Genomic DNA, 20,388 nt, shown 5'->3' with positions numbered 1-20,388 from the left:
ACATATGTTTACTTATTAGCTTTTCCTAATCTCCTATATTAATGAATACTTTTGTTTTAAAAAAATCATAGTATTTTTATGCAAACACTAAAAACATTTGTTTAGCAAATAATCGTATGAAGACATATTAATAAATCAAATCATAAATATAAAATTGAGCTAAGCATTTAAAATATAACCAAAATTTTTAAAATTTTGGATGAGCTAATATTAAGAATTTGTATGGACAAAAAGTTATTTCCTTATTATGAAACATGTGAAGCAACTAAAATTTTGATTACCAAACCTTTTCTTATTTGAAATATGTAATAACACCTAATATTTAACACATTAAGATCAAGTAAGATTTTAGCTTATATAAATTATTATTTTCTTTCAACTATGTAATATAATTATAATTCCTTCAAAGCCAAAGAAAATAAGCTCCTTCTTGCCAAAATATCATTTGAAATTTATGGATGGAGGTAAAATTCTCCTAAATAATGGCCTTTGAATTTTAGCTCTGTACAGCCTGCAACCAAAACATATCTGCTCTTTCTGGAGAGGGAGACGGAAGAGTCACTGAGGAGGAGCTTCTCACTTACTCTGGTGTGTTTGGACTTCCCTAATTGTTCTTTATATCATTTTTTTCACGTGTTATTTTACTTGCAGATTATATTGTAAAGTACTGCTAGTCTTTAGGGCATCTGAGTTCTGAATTTGAGGTCTTAAATAATGTCAATTTAGAAAATGGCTTAATCTAAGGCTACTAAGTTTTTATCACAATCTAGAAAAAGGAGATAAACCAACTTCTCTGATTGAATGCTTAATGTTATTGTAGTGGAGAATTAAAGAACAAGAATTAGCACTGTACCTTACTTCGAGCAAAAATTTCAAGCAAACCAATACTTCGACCATTATTCTGTTCCCAACGAACAACGCCTTAGTATCATTTCATTCTATTTGGAAGGACTAGCCAGAGAGTGATATCAGTGGATGTATAAGAACCACCAGCTAGTCAGTTGGGATCAATTTTCTCAGGCTCTTGTAATTCGTTTTGGCTTCAGATCCATTGAAGCTCCTGAAGGGATACTCGCCAAGCTCTATCAAACAACTACAATTCGCGAACTATTCCAAATCCAACGCCGACCACTTCATCCACCATTCCTTCCGCCTCCTTGCCCGGAGTTGGTCGCGTTCCTTTTCGCAAACTTACCCCATCAGAGCTCCAGCGAAAACGGGACTTAAATCTGTGTTTTAATTGTGATGAGAAGTACCACAAAGGTCATCGCTGCTCAAAAACATCCCAGCTTCTTCTTCTTCTCACTGATGAAGAATCACCAGACGAGCAACATTCTCCTTCCTCCGATAATACACTTGACCTATCTTCATCTCCGCCTACCTCCGATAACCCGTTATTGCCTTCTATCAGTTATCTTGCTTTATCAGGTGGTCCTATTCCTACTGCAATCCGCCTTACAGCTCAGGTTAAGGGTCTTTCCGTACAAGTTCTTCTGGATGGCGGCAACACACATAATTTCATCCACCCTAGAGCTGTCCAATTTCTTAAAGTTCCAGTTGATAGCTCCTCCAATTTTCAGGTAATGGTCGGCAATGGCAGTTTGTTGAAATGCCACGGTGTTGTGCGTCAGCTACCTCTTACCATCCAAGGGTTCACCTTCAGTACTGATTTCTATGTTATTGACTTTCATGGGGCCGATTTGGTGCTAAGTGTTGTATGGTTGGCGACTCTTGGTCCCACTGTCACTGATTATGCAAAACGATTATTTCAATTTGATTCTAATGGTGAGACGATCCGTTGGATTGGGGATCCTGTTCAATCTGTTGAGGAGGTCCAATTTACCTCGCTTAGGCGTTTAACCGAAACTCATTCCGTTTCGGGATTCTTCCGTTTGGAGTTGCTTTCGATGGCTGAGTCATCTTCTCCGGCTTTGCCGTATGATCTCACCGAGCTTTTGGATTCTTATTCTGACCTTTTTGCTACGGCTACAGTCTTGCCACCCCCTAGGCCTCAAGATCATCGTATCCCTCTTATTCCGGGTTCTGCTCCAGTGAAGGTTCGTCCTTATTGCTATCCCCATTTTCAAAAGACTGAAATTGAACGACTAGTCTATGAGATGCTTCAAGCTGGGATAATTCGTCCAAGCTCTAGTTCATATTCATCCCCGGTTCTTTTGGTGAGGAAAAAGGATGGTGCATGGCGTTTTTGTGTGGATTATCGCGCCTTGAATTCAGTCACTGTCAATGATATGTTCCCAATTCCCACCATTGAGAGCTTTTTGATGAACTCCATGGAGCTTGCTTTTTCTCTAAACTTGATTTATTGGCTGGATATCATCAGATAAGGGTGCATCCTTCTGATATTGCTAAGACTGCTTTTCGCACACATGAGGGCCACTATGAGTTTATTGTCATGCCTTTTGGACTGTCAAATGCGCCATCCACCTTCCAGGCAACTATGAATTCTGTTTTTAAACCATTCCTTCGTCGTTTTGTCCTAGTTTTCTTCGATGGCATTTTGGCCTATAGCCCGTCTTGGTCGGATCATCTTTCTCATTTACGATTGGTCCTTGATCTCCTTCGCCAAAATTCCCTTGTTGTGAAGCGCTCCAAGTGCAAGTTTGGGCAGAATTCCATAGACTATCTGGGACATGTAATCTCTGCAGCAGGATTGCAAGTTGACCCGGCAAAAATTCATGCCATTACCGCGTGGCCACCCCCAGCCTCTGTTAAATATGTTAGGGGAATTTTGGGTCTTACCGGATATTATCGCCGATTTGTTAAGCATTACGCTCAATTGGCATCTCCTCTGACTGATCTTCTTAGAAAGGATGCTTTTTGTTGGACAGATCGAGAAACCAGAGCTTTCACTATGTTAAAAGATGCCTTGAGCTCTGTTCCTGTTCTCGCACTGCCCGATTTCAACAAAATCTTTACAGTTGAGACTGATGCTTCTTGCACTGGCATAGGAGCTGTTCTATCTCAAGGAGGTCATCCAATTGCCTTTTTCAGCCAAAAACTTTCATCTCGCATGCAAGTTGCCTCTATATATCATTGTGAGATGTTTGCTATAACTCAAGCAGTACAAAAATGGCGTCAATACTTATTAGGATGCAAATTTTTGATCATCACTGATCAACAGTCTCTCAAAGCCCTCACTGACCAGGTGATCCAAACTCCTGAGCAACAAAGATGGTTGACAAAACTCATTGGTTACGATTTTGACATTATTTATAGAGCTGGACGACTTAACGCAGCGGCTGATGCTCTCTCAAGAGTCCCTTCCTTTCAGTCTCTTACTCTTGCAATTACTGAGATGGCACTAGTTACCAAACTTCAGCAATTAAACAGGTCGGACCATGGATTACTTGCTCTCCAACGCCTAGTTAAATAATGACCCTGCCGCCTTACCTCATTATTCATTTCAGGGAGGTCTTGTTCTTTTTCGTAACAGATTGGTTATTCCTAAAGATCAAGATCTACGCCGCCTTCTCTTGACAGAGTTTCATGCTTCAAAAGTTGGGGGTCACGCTGGTATCTCTAGGACTTTTCATCGTCTGTCCTCAAACTTCTTTTGGCCCGGCATGCGTGCTGATGTAAAGACCTTTGTGTCGGAGTGCCAAATCTGCCAACAAATGAAGGATACATCTCTGCAACCAGCAGGCCTTCTTATGCCTTTGCCTATTCCTTCTGCAATTTTTGAGGAGATATCAATGGATTTCATTACGGGACTGCCTCCTTCTCACGGGCGCACAACAATGTTGGTGATTGTTGATCGTTTGTCTAAATATGGACATTTTATCGCCCTTCATCCTCATTTCACCAGCCAAAAGATCGCTGCAGTTTTTGTGCAAAAATTTGTTCGTCTTCATGGGTTCCCTACTAAAATTATCTCTGATCGAGACCCCTTATTCTTGTCAGAATTTTGGGAAGAAGTAAACAAGTTGCAGGGGACACAATTAGCAAGGAGTTCAGCCTATCACCCGCAATCCGATGGGCAAACTGAGGCACTTAACAAGTGTTTGGAGCAGTACTTGCGATGCTTTACCCTTATGCTCCGAACACATGGTTTCCACTTTTACCTTGGGCCGAGGTTTGGTATAATAAGTCGTTCCAAACGAGTGCCAAGATGACTCCTTTTGAGGTCGTTTATGGCAGGCCGCCTCCTACTATTTCTCGTTTTGTTATAGATGGAACCACTACTCAAGCAATTACTGAGTCGTTTCGCCAAAGAGATGAGACATTGGGTATCCTTAAGGCCAATCTTCTCCAGGCTCAAACTCGAATGAAGGCGTTAGCTGACAAAGGAAGACGGGAAATATCATTTGAAGTAGGTGACTGGGTCTATGTTCGCCTACGTCCATATCGCCGACTTTCACTCTGGCTACAACGTTACAACAAACTCAGTAGACGTTTTTTTGGATCCTTTCAAGTCATTCAGAAAATTGGCCAGGTTGCTTACAAACTTGATCTGCCGCTATCTTCTAAAATACACCCTGTTTTTCACGTCTCCATTCTTCGTAAGTGCATTGGCAAACCTGAGCACCAAGTTACTCCTATTGACTTGATTAATCAGTCTTCTTCCCTGAACCTTCTGCCTGAGGAGATTCTGCAACATCGAACCATTACCAAGGACCAACATCAACTTTCACAATGCCTTGTCAAATGGGTGGGCTTACCAGTTTCGGATGCCACTTGGGAAGATACTTCATTGCTACAGCGTCAGTTTCCAGCTTGAACCTTGAGGACAAGGTTCCTCTTCAAGGGGTAGGCAATGTTGTGAACCAAGGTATTGGACCAGCTGCACTTGATATTGGGCTAAGGAGAAGCTCCAGGCCCGTTAACTCTCCAAAACATTTCAAGGACTTTGTGGTCCCCAAAGCCAATGGATAAGAGAGGGCACCTGCAATGCTGTTATGCGAGGACAACTGTGAGCACTATTGGAGAAATATTCCCAACAGACATTAGTATAAGTAGTAGTAGGTTTCCCTAATTAGGCAGAAAATATGGCAAGTCTTATTGTTTGTTTTTGCTAAGGAGCAGTCTGGAACCTTTCCCCTTCTTCATTTTTCCTTTCTTTTAGTGTTTATCTTACTTTTTGAGTCCATTGTAAGTAGAGTTGCTAAGTTTGAGATAGAATCAAAGAAGTTTCCTGTTATTGAATCTGTTATCTCTCTTAAATTCATAACAGTTTGATTGTTGAACTTTTGGTGTTTTAGGGTCATTATCTTGTGCTCGGAACAGCTGACTTCCAGCAGCTCAACAGTTAGTGGTATATGTTCTCCCCTTTGACTCTTTGTCTTCTTTTATAATCGTTCCCCACTGGCCCTAGGGATTTCTCGGTTATCAAGAAAAAAGAAAGTACATATTTAAATATGTACAGCCAAAGGACTCGGATTCTCTCCTAGCATTGTAGGGAATCTATAAGTCCATGAAAGAATTTCCATCCACTACTAAAGTCAACTTTTGAAAACATCTGGAATTCTTTTCCTTCCAAACTGCCCAAAATATGCAGAGGTGCTTTTGTACTTTCTGTCCCTGTCAGAATATTATTGCATCCTTCAGTGACCATGGTGTTACCGACTAAACTCCTAATGTGTTAGCGAACATGCTCCAGACTTCACAAACATATAACTATGTAGCAGTAAGTGATTTGGGGATGCTAGATGTTTCATACACATAGGGCATTAGTTGCACAATCTGTAGTCTCTTTCCTGCAGATTATCTTGTCTGTAGCAGCTTCATGTGTGATCCATTCAAAACATGATGCTCTAGGAAGGAATTTCGTTCTTTATATTATCTACCATATCCATTCGTTATAGCAAGATTTCAAGTAAACTTACCCATCTTTGCTTCCTTTCCGCTTTTGTTATTGAGAGCCGAATAACCCTTTAGTTATTCCCGACCATCATTGACTTGATCCTTGGCCAGGTTATGAAAGTGATAGTAGCTCTAGTAAACCTACAATTCGTGATCAGCTCGTTAAGTTGGTTGGAGATCGAGATGATGAGTTCAACATTCCCTTGGGTAAGAATTTGAAAAAGGTTAGCGCCAAGTTAACTGTTTCACAGAAGAGAAACATCAAAAGACAAGCCTACTTGAATGAAAAGTTTCTCAGAGGAATGACTCAGTATTCTTTGCTACAATTGGAGCATTCGTCATCCTTCCACCCCTTGTCATTTTAGGAATTGCAATTGCGACAGGTTATGTGCAGCTATTTCCATGACTTGTATAAAGATCCACTGTTTCTGTTACTAATATAGTGAAAGTATATAAATTTGTGAAAATCCTGCTACTTCTAGAGATGAATGGTCATTTGGAGTTGTACATTAACAGATCATTGCTAGTAAAAGGTGATCGAATGGGCACTTTTCTCTCGCTTGAGTGTCTTTCGTTGTAGGTGTCACCACAAGAACTAGAGCTGATTAGAACTAGCTGCATATGTTGTGATGGAGTTGGATATGCTCAACTCATTGAAATGTAAAAAGGCAGAGGCAGATAGAAAATTTAAACTACAAATGTAAAAAAGGCGGATACAAAATTTCTCATATTAATTGCCGTATATGATGCTCTACATTGATAGTAATACACAAAACTTATGTTTCTGAAACTGTAACAAATTTGGAAATAATTTAATGTTAGTAAAAGGCAAATTATTTGTTTGTCTGAAGTCTTAACATGGCTCTGATGATGGCATGGGTGACATTTCCTTTTTCTCATCTGTTGGAGATGTTTGTTGATCCGTTGTTAGTACTGATTCATTGCCTAAAATCACTCCTGATTGATTTATATAGTGCCATTTTTGTTGGAATAGATAGATGAATGCGATAACAGCAACCTCAACACTGAAATGCCAGTTCCAAATACGTGCTTGTAAACCTGTATATATGTTGACGATCTCAGTGGAAATAAAACCATACGCCCCTTCTTTTGCTTCTCCTGCAAAGGAAGAACAAGAAACAGTACTAATTAAATACATCCCTCTTTCCCACAAGTTGTTGCTGCTATTACAAGTAGAAGAGATCTGCCAAATATAAAAAAAAATTGATGTGAATTTTATGCACTACATAATTATGTAAATGTACGTGAACTTTCTAAATAGAAGTAGTCAGCTGTCAAGTATCATATGTCAAAATAAACGGTTATAACTAGAATCATAATTAACTTGAATTGCGCTCATTTCTAAATAATAAACTGGGAGAGTTAGTTGTAGTACTCAAATAAGAAACTTTACAATTCCTGCCTTTCCTTTCCCACTAAGCATTCATCACTGCTATCAATTTGATGATAAATGGAGTTAACTTACAATTACTTAATAACAAATTGTGGGCTATTTTAATTATTAGCAAATCTATAATCATAGCTCTTACTCTTTTTCAATATCATTAGAGGTGAAAGGTACTTTTATCTAATAAACAAGGTTCAGATTGCTAATAATAGCTTTTGGTTACTGTTGAGATACTGATTTTCATGCCAATAGGCATTTGACATTCTCATTACAAGAATCCCAATAGGCATCAAGAAACCCATGGAAGCTCATAGCAGAAATCCATGTAGGAAAATTTGCACTTAACTGAAATTTGAGATAGATAATTAGTTGCTGCCCTACAAATATATGGGAAATTACAGAACAATAGCTTGAAACTGCCTACTGAGAAGGTTTGAGTCAAGTTTGAGTTCCCATAATACTTTCCAGAGGATAAAAGAAAATTGAAAGACAAAGAATAGGAGATGCAAATGTGAATAACCTCAAGGACTTTGTGATCACTGCATTCGTGAATAATCTTTTTTGTGTGCTTTTGAGTTGAACTGACAAATGGTAGAAGAACAAAAATGAGAATCGCCACGTGAACTATGAGCTTCTGCATGGGCAATATGGTGTTTCTACTCATACTCCTATGTTGCTAATGCTACAAAACTTTGTGTTGGTGAAGAGAGGAAGGAGAGCAGAAAAATAGACAGCTATACTGTACAAGCAAAAGCTGTTGAGCTATTTTCAGCCACCTGTTTAAATTGAGGTGTCCGTCCAGAATAAACGAATTTTACAAGCAAAAATTTGCAGCCTCATAAGTATGGCTTTGAATTTGAGCTCTGTACAGCCTGACTTGATGCAAGGGTAGTAAGTTTTTGTCACATTCTTGAAGATGGAGTTAACCTAACCTCTCTGATTGAGTGCTGATTGTACTAACCTCTGCCTAATATGATATGAATTGATAAGCTAATTTTAGGGTGTTACATATCCTGTAATCCCTTTTGATAGTTTTGTTTGATTGTTGAACTTTTTCTGATTTTGTTTTGATTTAGGGTCATTATCTTCTGCTCGAACGCAGCTGGATCTCTTGGAACAGCTCACTTCCAGTGGACATTGGGGATTTCTCGGTTAAAGTACATAAATATGTACAGCCAAAGGACTTTGAATTTTCATTATTTCAGCATTAGAAGTTAAATAACCAAAAACAAGAAAAACTGCATAATTGGAGACAAATCATGCTTATTGTTTATTACTCATTAAGAAGAAAGGTATACAGAAACAATAGGCTAGCCACACTGTACATAGAAATCAACATTTGAGGGCCTACCCTACCAAAGCAAAAGACTCTCTGCTTATTCAAACCTCATCATACCAATATCAGAGCAAATTAAAACACACAGTACTTTAGTAGTCCACTATGTTATTAGCATGCAACTCCAATAAATGCCTTAGGCCATCTCTAAATCGTCCATAAACCTTTGAATGCTGATGCCTTTCTGCTGCAGCTGTATGGTGATTTGTTGCGAACTTAAACTCGGGAAATACAAAACCGTTTTTGCTGAACAGAGTATCAATCATATTCTTCGAAGCCTCAGGTGTCAGTCGAAATCCATCCCAATGTATATGCGAAGCCCTATCAGAACATGCTACAACTCCTTCCTCTCCACACTGCTTATGCGGATCAAAATTAAACGGACGGCTGTCAGTACTACCGCAGCAAACCTTCATCAATGTCTTAGTCTTGAATCCCAAGAATGCATGATTGCATAGAACCGCCATAAAGGCCTTGAAATAATCTGCATATATGATCTCAACTTCAGGGTACTTCAATCGCAGCTCCTCCAACGCTTGCCATAGATGATCATTGTGCAATGTTGAGAACAAATTTAGTCCTTTGTGGCATTTAATTTTCCTGCTATTATCGTTTTCAGGAAACATTGTTCGCAAACCAGGCAGGCAACCCATGGGAATAATTCCAGAAACTACAAAGTGTTTGGCCTCTTCATCTTTGATCAGTTGTTCGATAGAACTCTTGATTGTCTCCACAACATCAGGGACAAGTTTGGACACTTCGGAAATAGATTTTGTATGCAAAAGAGAGTGCTTGTAATCATTAAAACCAGGCTGATCCATAAAGATGATAGCTTTCTGAAGAACCTTGTTCCTGCCGCAGTCATGAAAAGAGAAGCAATCCTTATAGAAGAGTTTCATAAAGGCAGAAATCTGCGAGTGATGAGACTGCTGAGGCGCTGGGATGCCATTCTTTATGAAGGAAAAGGGACTCATAACTGTTGCTCCAGGCGTCATGAAACTAATACCGGACTCAAACTCAACGCCTTCTTTGGTGTAATGTTGTAGAGAAGGCAGACCAAGCATAGCGGCTAAATGATCAGAAGTAGAAGCAGAATCACTGTCTCCGAAGCTGTAAATGGAATAAAACGGGGAAGTTTCAGCCTGCGCGAAAAAGAAAGAGGAGATCACTAATAGAAAGATGAAGAAACAATGGTTGGTAAGGGAAGCCATTGAAAGAGAAGAAACAACGATCAGGGAATTAAAGAAGGCAGGGGAAAACTTAGTTTAGGTTAGTGGTAGTATTTATAGAGGTCCCTCATCCGTGGAGTTTAAGCAATGTTACAGAAACCTAGTAGTAATAGGAAACATTCTGAAATTTCCATATATTCTTTATTTTCTTACCTTTTGCTTCAAGTTTCTATTTTCCTGTTAGAGAAAGGCTTGAATTTGATCAACAAGACCTATAATTTAGGCAGGAGCCGGTATATATTTTGTTTGATGTTTCTTTATTCAATTCTGAAGCAGAATATAAACCTAAGAACCTATAAATTTAATTAAATGCAAAGAAGCAGAAAAAACTCTGATTGAACTTTGTTTCTGTCAAATGAGCCGAATTCTGTGAGCTAAATAGTATAGTTCCTTTTCTTTTTCTTTTCATTATTTATATTTTTTAACTAAATATGTTAATGGGTGTATCAAAGTGTTCGAATATTTTAAGTTCATCTCTAATAATAATTTATTAAAACATTAGCTTAAAGAAAGGAAGTTTATATATATGTGTCCGTCGGTGCATCATAAGATCATTAGGATGGAGTTTAATTCAATTTGGGCTTGCTTGCTTTCTGCACTGAATTCTTCTGAAGTTTTAACCAAAGGGAGTGTATACGGTCGAAATAGATTTCGGCCTTCGTACGATGATCAAGGTCGAAATATAATGGATAGAAGAAAGACTTCGTAATATCGAGATGGGTTCCGAAGATGGTACAAACAAGCTTCGGATTTCAGGTATAGGTCAAACACCGAGTTCGAAGTCATCATCGAGCTCGGGTCCGGATCGAACTATGATGAGATGATTTCGAGCTTAAGGGGCAGAGGCCAACCGGGACCGAGTACGAATCATCACCTGATCCCGAGTCCGTATCGAGCTCTAGAAGCACTACCTACAGGCACCGAGGCCAATCGAGCTCGAGCCCACAGACAAGGGCCATTGCAAACACACTAAGGGAGAGAATCTCGGCGGAAATAAGGGAAAAGCTGATTTATCATGGAGTCTCCACTATGTATTTTTAATTATATCTAAAGTAGGATACTCCACTATAAAGAGGATGGCTACATTTCTGTACAAGGCAATTTTTTGCTTACAATGTAATTCAAGCACCATATTCTCCTATATTCAAGGACTATTCTTTGAGGCTTTATTAATTGATTCATTTTGCTTAGTCTAAACAATCATCTTCTTTCCAACCTTGCTTATTTTGCATTCTTTGCAATCCATATTTGATATTTCTATTTGTCCTTACGAGTTGTATCAAGCTATATCACATATCCTTAGAACTACGTACAAATTCAACTCTATCCATTTTTCAGGTAAATAATTTGGCGCCCATCGTGGGGCTAAGGATAACAGTAGTTATTTGATACGGATCTGCAAAAACACACCGTTTTGTGCTTGTTTCCGAAAGTATCTTGGATTTCGGATTAGCAACGACTAACTACCAATCAAATGGCCTCACCTATCGACAACGAAGCCGGTCTTCAAGATGAGAACAACAACTTGACACCCAGTACTGAAAGACCACTTGTCAACGCCGTTGGAGCTCGAATCAAAGTGCCGATAGATATCAATTCGCATGTGGCCATTGAGGCGAACCTACATTCTGAACCTGAAAATAGCATTCATGGTGGCACTCAGTCTGCAGCTCGAGATACCCATAACGTCGAGGAAAACGGAGACAGTTTGCGCATGATTTTCAAAATGTTGCAAGCCCAACAGGCAGCAATAGCTCAATTGCAGAGCTAAACGCAGCTACCGAGCAGGTCGGAGCCCAGTCCACTTCGAGAAATCGCCCACAGAACGGAGCCATCCATAGTGAGGTCAAATGAGCAAGAATCGGGGACTACTTCCGAAATTGATAAAATGCTCGAGGATCTCACAAAGCGAGTCAAAGCCAATGATAAAAAAGTAGAAACATATAACTCCAGGGTCGATCAGATCCCGGGAGCTCCACCAATGATAAAAGGGTTGGATTCCAAAAAAATCGTGCAAAAACCTTTTCCCTAGAGCGCAGCCCCAAAACCAATCCCCAAAAATTTCGTATGCACGAAATTCCCAAATATAACGGAACGACCGACCCCAACGAACACGTCACTTCTTACACATGTGCCATCAAAGGCAATGATTTAGAAGACGATGAAATCGAATCTGTTTTGTTAAAAATATTCGAAGAGACCCTCTCGAAGGGAGCAATGATTTGGTATCACAACCTACCACCGAATTCCATCGACTCATTTGCCATGTTAGCAGATTCTTTTGTAAAAGCACACGCCGGCGCTATAAAAGTCGCAACAAGGAAATCGGACCTTTTCAAGGTAAGACAAAAGGATAGCGAGATACTGAGGGAGTTCGTATCTCGTTTTCAAATGGAACGAATGGATATGCCACCAGTCACAGATGATTGGGCTGTCCAGGCTGTCACTCAAGGTTTGAACGAACGAAGTTTGACGGCTTCACGGCTGTTGAAGCATAACCTGATCGAATACCCAGCCATCACGTGGGCCGACGTGCACAATCGGTATCAATTAAAAATTAGGGTCGAAGATGATCAATTGGGGTCTAAACCCGCTGCTCGAAGGGATATTAATCGAGAACAAGGTTTGATCAGGGATCGATACCGACCATATAACGGAAACTGCAGAATCGGTGAATCGAGACATAACCCCGGACAAAATAACAAAAGAAGTGATCGAGGTCAAGGGTCCCGGGGGCTGATGAACAGAAGTAGGTTCAACATACCTGCCGGATCTAAGGAAGCGCCTCAGTTATCGGAGTATAACTTCAGCATCGATACATCCGCCATCGTATCGGCTATCGGATGCATCAAAGATACTAAATGGCCTCGACCCATGCTGACCGATCCTGCCCAGAGGAATCCCAATCAAATGTGTGAATATCATGGTACCCATGGCCACATAACGGAAGATTGTAGGCAACTAAGAGAGGAGGTAGCCTGGTTATTCAACAAAGGGCACCTTCGAGAATTTTTAAGCGTTAGGACAAAGAACCATTTTAAAAACAGGGATTTCGGCAAGCAAAACGAACAAGAAGAACCACAGCACGTCATTCACATGATCATCGGCGGCGTGATACCCCTCGGGGACCAGTGCTTAAACGCACTAAGACATCGATTGTGAGAGAAAAGCGATCTCGAACTCAGGATTACGCACCCATAGGAACTTTGTCTTTCAATGATGAAGATGCAGAAGGAGTCATACAACTTCATAACGATGCACTGGTAATATCCGTACTTATGAATAAAACTAAAGTTAAGCGTGTGTTGATTGATCCAGGCAGCTCGGCCAACATCATCAGATTGAAGGTCGTAGAACAACTCGGCCTACAGAACCAGATCGTACCCGCAACCCTGGTTCTAAACGGATTCAATATGGCATGTGAAACCACCAAAGGCGAGATAATTCTACCGATAAATGTGGCCGGGACCATCCAGGAAACGAAGTTCCACATAGTCGAAGGCGACATGAGGTACAACGCCCTTTTTGGAAGGCCGTGGATCCACAACATGAGAGTTGTACCTTAGACCCTACACCAAGTCCTTAAATTCCCAACATCAAGGGGAGTCAAAATAGTGTACGGAGAACAACCGGCCACAAGAGAAATGTTTGTCGTCGAAGAAGCGAATCCAATATCCTCGCCTTTGCCAATAAAGGGTTCGGGCTCAAAATGGGAACGAGATACCAAATAGCAATCACAGACATCAGCTTTAACCCGACTAGATAATCAGAAGATCGATGAAGATGATGATCAAAGGATCCCTCGATCCTTCGTGGTTCCCGATGATTCTGACGCTACCAAATCAACGATTGAGGAATTGGAGCAAGTCACACTAATCGAGTACTGGCCCGAACGGAAGGTATACCTGGGAACGGGGTTGACCCCCGAACTCAGGAAAAAACTTATTCAATTTCTTATCGATAACGTAGATTGTTTTGCCTGGTCCTATTTAGATATAACAGGGATCCCACCGGATATAACGACGCATCGGATAAGCTTGGACCCTAGGTTCAGACCGGTGAAACAAAAGAGAAGACCCCAGTCCGAGGTAAAGCACGCACTCATAAAGGACAAGGTAACCAAACTTCTCAAGATAGGGTCCATTCGGGAGGTGAAATATCCCGAATGGTTAGCCAATGTAGTTGTAGTGCCTAAAAAAAGGAACAAACTTAGAATGCGTGTAGATTATAAAGATTTAAACAAAGCATGCCCTAAAGATTCCTTTCCGCTGCTCAACATCAATCGCATGATCGATGTCACGGTCGGCCACGAGATCCTTACTTTTCTCGATGCTTATTCCGGGTATAATCAAATCTAAATAGACCCGGAAGACCAGGAAAAGACTTCATTTGTCACCAAGTATGGAACATATTGTTATAATGTGATGCCCTTCGGGCTAAAAAATGCAGGAGCTACTTACCAATGCCTAGTAAATAAAATACTCGAGGAACAAATAGGTAAATTAATGGAAGTTTATATTGATGACATGCTAGTTAAGTCCATGCACACAGAGGACCACTTGACCCATTTGCAGGAAACGTTCGAGATTTTAAGGAAATACAACATAAAGCTCAACCCCGAGAAATGTGCTTTCGGGGTCGGTTCGGGCAAGTTCATCGGCTTCATGGTGTCAAATCGGGGGATCGATATTTACCCCGATAAAATCAAGGCCATCAAAGACATCACCATCGTCGACAGCGTGAAAGTCATGCAGAGGCTAACGGGATGGATTGCAGCCTTAGGCCGATTCATTTCGAGGTTGTCACATCGAAGTCACAAATTTTTCTCTCTACTCAAAAAGAAGAACGATTTTGCTTGGACCCCGGAATCACTCTGGTGCCGATTCATTAGTCCAAAAAATAATCAGGGCAGGGTATTATTGGATCGATATGGGCAAAGATGCAAAGGAGTTTGTTCGAAAATGTGACAAATGTCAAAGGTTTGCACCAATGATCCATCAGCCCGGAGAGCAACTTCACTCAGTCTTATCCCCATGGCCATTCATGAAATAGGGAATGGATCTCGTCGGCCCTCTGCCATCGGCCCCAGGTAAAGCTAAGTTCAGTTTATTTATGACTGACTATTTTTCTAAATGGGTTGAAGCACAGGCATTCGTGAAAGTAAGAGAGAAAGAGGTTATAGACTTTATCTGGGATCATATAGTATGTCGATTCGGGATACCCGCCGAAATAATGTGTGACAATGGGAAACCGTTTGTCGGCAGCAAAGTGACGAAATTCCTCAAAAACCACAAAATAAAGAGGATATTATCAACACCGTATCACCCCAGTGGTAACGGACAGGCCGAATCAACAAACAAAACTATCATTCAAAACCTAAACAAGAGGCTGAACGACGCTAAGGGAAAATGGAGAGAAATCCTAGCCGAAGTTCTTTAGGCATATCGAACAACATCAAAATCTAGTACGGGGGCGACCCCATTCTCCTTAGTATATGGATCTGAAGCCTTGATTCCAGTCAAAGTTGGGGAACCTAGTACCAGGTTTCGGTATACAACAGAAGAGTCAAATAACAAGGCTATGAACACTAGCCTCGAATTATCGGATGAAAAACGAGAAGCTGCTCTCGTCCAATTGGCCGCCCAAAAGCAGTGAATCGAAAGATACTATAATCGAAGAACCAAGCTTCGCCATTTTAAACTCGGGGACTTAGTGCTGAGAAAAGTCAGCCTCGGTACCCGAAATCCAAATGAAGGAAAACTAGGACCGAACTGGGAAGGACCGTATCAGGTTCTCAAAAACGTTGGAAAAGGATCATACAAGCTCGGTATTATAAACGGTATACAACTATCAAGCAATTGGAATGTGTCGCACCTAAAACGATACTACTACTAAGGTATGACCCTCCCATATTCGTTTACATTTCAAAACTAACCCCTGCAGGAGTCCGATCAGGAGCTAGGATGGATCCTTCAATACGAAGCCCTAGGTCTGAAAGCACGCGTTGCACTCTTTTTCCCTTAGACCGATTTTATCCCAAATGGGTTTTCTGGCAAGGTTTTTAATAAGGCAACCAGTGATCGTGCTAAACTTAGAAACAATTCGACAATATCCGAGGCCTCTTTACAATCGACCTCGAATACCGGGGGAGCATTATCCCTCAAATATATCAAGTTCTGATGCAAGAAAGTTATTTCGTGACAACAAGGTTCCAATAGTAAAAATTGTAAGAGCCAAATGGTCAAAATGAACCATGCTCATGTAGTTGGCCCGAGCCCTAATACAAAACATGGACACATGTATAATGACTTGCAAAGAAAAATTTCTTCTCTACCGATATCTTATATCCAAGAAAGATCCCCCTATTTCGAGTTTTATTATGCAAACAGGCTTAAGGTAAATCAACGAGTTCGAGCAACACTCACTCAACTATCAAGCTTACGGGCTACATTACTTCAAGTTCGAGCAAGCACTCACTCGACCATTAAGCCTACGGGCTACATTACTTCGAGTTCAAAATATTCACTCGACCAATAAGCCTACGGGCTACTCTTATTTTGAGTTCGAGCAAGCACTCACTCGACCATTATGCCTACAGGCTACATTACTTCGAGTTCGAATCATTCACTTGACCAATAAGCCCACGGGCTACTCTTATTTTGAGTTCGAGCAAACACTCACTCGACCATTACGCCTAAAGGCTACATTACTTCGAGTTTGAATCATTCACTCGACCAATAAGCCCACGGGCTACTCTTATTTCGAGTTCGAGCAAACACTCACTCGACCATTACGCCTACGGGCTACATTACTTAGAGTTCGAAACATTCACTCGACCAATAAGCCTACGGGCTATCCTTATTTCGAGTTCGAGCAAGCAAGCACTCGACCATTACGCCTACGGGCTATATTACTTCGAGTTCGAAACATTCACTCGACTAATAATCCTACAAGCTACTCTTATTTTGAGTTTGAGCAAGCACTCACTCGACCATTACGCCTACGAGCTATATTACTTCGAGTTCGAAACATTCACTCGACTAATAAGCCTACGGGCTACTCTTATTTCGAGTTCGAGCAAGCACTCACTCGACCATTACGCCTACGGGCTACATTTCTTCGAACTTGATCAATAAGCCCACGAGCTACTCTTATTTCGAGTTTGAGCAAGCACTCACTCGACCATTACACCTACGAGCTACATTACTTCAAGTTCGAATCATTCACTCGATCAATAAGCCCACGAGCTACTCTTATTCCGAGTCCGAGCAAGCACTCACTCGACCATTACGCCTACGGGCTATATTACTTCAAGTTCGAAACATTCACTCGACTAATAAGCCTACGGACTACTCTTATTTCGAGTTCGAGCAAGCACTCACTCGACCATTATGCCTACGGGCTATATTACTTCGAGTTCAAAATATTCACTCGACTAATAAGCCTACGGGCTACTCTTATTTCGAGTTCGAGCAAGAACTCACTTGACCATTACGCCTACGGGCTACATTACTTCACGTTCGAATCATTCACTCGATCAATAGGCCCACGGGCTACTCTTATTTTGAGTTCGAGCAAGCACTCACTCGACTATTACGCCTACGAGCTACATTACTTTGAGTTCGAATCATTCACTCGATCAATAAGCCCACATGCTACTCTTATTCCGAGTCCGAGCAAGCACTCACTCGACCATTACGCCTACTAGCTATATTACTTCCAGTTCGAAACATTCACTCGACTAATAAGCCTACGGGCTACTCTTATTCCGAGTTCGAGCAAGCGCTCACTCGACTATTACTCCTACGGGCTATATTACTTCGAGTTCGAATTACTCACTCGACTAATAATCCTATGGGCTACCTTATTTCAAGCTTGAGTAAGCGCTCACTCGGTTATAAAGGCTACGGAGTCCAAATTCGATTAAATTGCCTAAATCCTTATGAAAACATTCATAAAGCATGAATAAAATCTTCACAATGCAGGAAACAAAACAGAATCAAGTCAGTAAAACAAAAATATATTTATATATACAAGATTGTTTACATGATTGATTGCAACATAGAAACTAAGGGCTAAGTTTCTTGGCTATCACCGGAAGCGGTCTCTTCTCCACCGGGCTCCCCCCCAATTCTCGGAACCGCTCTTACTCCCATTATCATCATCATCATCATCATTATTATCATCGTCGTCATCGGAAGCCAAAGCTTCAGCATCGGCTTCGAGTTCTTTGGCCCTTTTAATCTCTTCAGTGAGGTCAAAACCTCGAGCATGGATCTCCTCGAGGGTCTCCTTTTGAGATCGGCACTTAGCAAGTTCAGCGACCCAATGTGCTCGAGTATCGGCGGTCTCGTCTGCCTCTCTTACTTGGACCTGGGCAGCTTCAGCATCTGCCCGATAGATGGCCACGGGTGCATCTGCATCGGCCTTTGCCTTTTCGGCGTCAGATTCGGCCTTGGCAAGTTCAGAGGCCAACCGAGCCTCAAGCTCCTTTATTCTTCTTGCTTGGACCGAGCCTTTCTCCTTTATTTTTTGAAGTTGATTTTCGGCCGATGATAATTAGGCTCGAGCAGCTTCTTTATCTGCAGCAAAGCGGTCCATTCCTTATTTCCACTTCAAAGACTCTGCTTTTATCACATCGACTTCTTCATGGAGCTTTCCGATCATCTCAATTTTCTGCTGCAGCTGTGAGACCAAAAAATTAGCCATCATTATGGTATCGAGCCCATAGGCTTTTAAAAGTATCATTACCTGCTCGAATAGATCGGTCTGATCTTGGTGAGCCTTGGCCAACTCAGCTCGGAGGTCTTTTATTTCCTCTCCCCTTTGCCCTAAGAGGAGTTTAAGGGAGTTCCTCTCCTCTGTAACCCATTGAAGATCTGCCTCATATCGACGCAGCTCGGCTCGGGACCGAGAACATGCTTCTCGATGAACTGCCGCGGCCTGCAAAGAAAGTACGAAGTTAGGAAAGAAAAGCAACCATAAAGGTAATGCCAACAAAATAATTTAAGGCTTACCTGATTCAAAGCCTGCTGCACCCCGTGGAAAAGTTCCGATCCATCACTAGTACCGACAACGTCCTCGACACCAGTAAACATGTCATGAAAGGAATCCTCTCCATCATGAGGCCTGTCTAGTTCGAGAGCCCCCACAGCTTGGGCTTCCCGAATCACCCCTGCGGAAAAAGCAGGGAAGGTGGGCGAGTCTTCGATTGCTACTGCCCCAAGTGAATCACTTGGAACATTCTCTTCAGTTCGAAGAGATTCGAGAAGAGCCCTTTCAGACATATCCCCCATCTGTTGGCTTCGATGGGAAGCATCTTCGATCTCCAACAACTAGGGGACTCCGCCCGAATCTTTCTCCGATATATCCTTAGTTCGAGGTAGAGCCTTATAAACCATCGTCGATCCAGCTGCTTGTGGAACGTCGGTGGTCTTCTTCTTCTTATGAACCACCACCGCCAGTGCGGGACCATCGTTTTCTTCTTCTTCTTCTTCGTCTGCATCCCTTAGACGTATAATTGATTCTACGGTCAAAGGAATGGTATTTTTGTTCGGCTTACAAGCCATCCTCTTCTTCGGTTTTGGATCTTCGGGAACGGAGGCTCTTATCCTCTTATTATCTTTCACCGGCTTTGGGACAGAGGCCGAAGCCTCTTCCTCGATGGACGAGGGCCTCAAAATCGCATCTTTGCCTACACCTACATATGGAAATTTTTATTAAAGTATATGGAAAGCGTCTCGTTCGAACTACCAAAAGGTACGAGAAAGGGGCTTACCGTGATTTTTTGCCTCCCATCGGCCCTTTGACAAATCACGCCATGAGCGCTCGGAGTATGTGGAGGTCGAAGCTAAAGCTCGTACCCAGTTCTTGAGATCGGGAACTGCTCCGGGCATCCAGGGAACTGCTGCATCACAGAAAGAGGAATATCGATGAGAAAAGAAATGAAAGGGCAAAATAGAAGGAAGTAACAACAGAATCACACTTACGTTTCATATTCCACTCCTCAGAAAAAGGCATCTTTTCAGTAGGAATCAGGTCCGAAGTCCTTACTCGAACGAACATGCCCATCCAGCCTTGATCCCTGTCCTCGTCAAGGCTCGAGAACAGAGCCTTGGTAGCTTGACGCTGAAGTTTTATTAACCCCCATCGAAAAAGGCGAGGACGGTACAATCGGATGAGATGGTCGAGGGTGAACAGCATCCCCTCGATTTTGTTCACAAAGTATCGAATCAAAATAACGATCCGCCAAAAAGAAGGATGGACCTGACCTAGGGTTATTTGGTATTGACGGCAGAAGTTAATAATAATAGAATCGAGGGGACCTAACATGAAAGGGTAAGTATACACACTTAAAAACCCTTTCACGTAAGTGGTGATATCTTCGTCAGAAGAAGGGATTATTATTTCTTTACCCTCCCAATTGTAATCTTTTTTCAGCTGTTTGAGGTGCCTCTCGATTATCGAACATATGTATCTCGATACTGGCTCACATCGGCCGGGAACCGACGAGCCTTTATCGACCTTAAAATCAGAGGTAAGAACACACACCCCAGGAACGCACTCCTCAGGCCGCGACTCTACCGGTGTTTCGT

The 20,388-nt window shown here is 41.6% G+C and overlaps 2 protein-coding genes across 2 annotated transcripts; both read right to left on the bottom strand.

Annotated features, from left to right (window-relative positions):
- Positions 1-783: 783 nt before the first annotated feature.
- On the bottom strand, positions 784-9,976 carry LOC107828777 (acetylajmalan esterase 2-like). The gene has a single exon (XM_075236384.1). It carries the CDS (start codon positions 9,773-9,775, stop codon positions 8,657-8,659), a length of 1,119 nt encoding a protein of 372 aa, XP_075092485.1. The 5' UTR covers positions 9,776-9,976; the 3' UTR covers positions 784-8,656.
- On the bottom strand, positions 6,674-7,530 carry LOC107828778 (uncharacterized). The gene is made up of 2 exons (XM_016656147.1): positions 7,452-7,530; positions 6,674-6,939 (listed from the first exon to the last, which is right to left on the bottom strand). Exons 1-2 carry the CDS (start codon positions 7,528-7,530, stop codon positions 6,674-6,676), a joined length of 345 nt encoding a protein of 114 aa, XP_016511633.1.
- Positions 9,977-20,388: the final 10,412 nt, after the last annotated feature.

Source organism: Nicotiana tabacum, chromosome 2 (genome assembly GCF_000715075.1).
Source record: "Nicotiana tabacum cultivar K326 chromosome 2, ASM71507v2, whole genome shotgun sequence".
Classification (NCBI taxonomy): Eukaryota; Viridiplantae; Streptophyta; class Magnoliopsida; order Solanales; family Solanaceae; genus Nicotiana; species Nicotiana tabacum.
This window is presented reverse-complemented; position numbering and strand designations above follow the sequence as displayed.

What these genes read in the sequence shown, in the direction of transcription:
- LOC107828778 (XM_016656147.1), bottom strand. Translation starts at nt 7,530, where the DNA reads ATGGGTTTCTTGATGCCTATTGGGATTCTTGTAATGAGAATGTCAAAT. An exon ending in TGAAAATCAGTATCTCAACA is followed by an intron (nt 6,940 to 7,451) that starts GTAACCAAAAGC and finishes CTTCCTTTGCAG; the next exon opens with GAGAAGCAAAAGAAGGGGCG.
- LOC107828777 (XM_075236384.1), bottom strand. Translation starts at nt 9,775, where the DNA reads ATGGCTTCCCTTACCAACCATTGTTTCTTCATCTTTCTATTAGTGATC.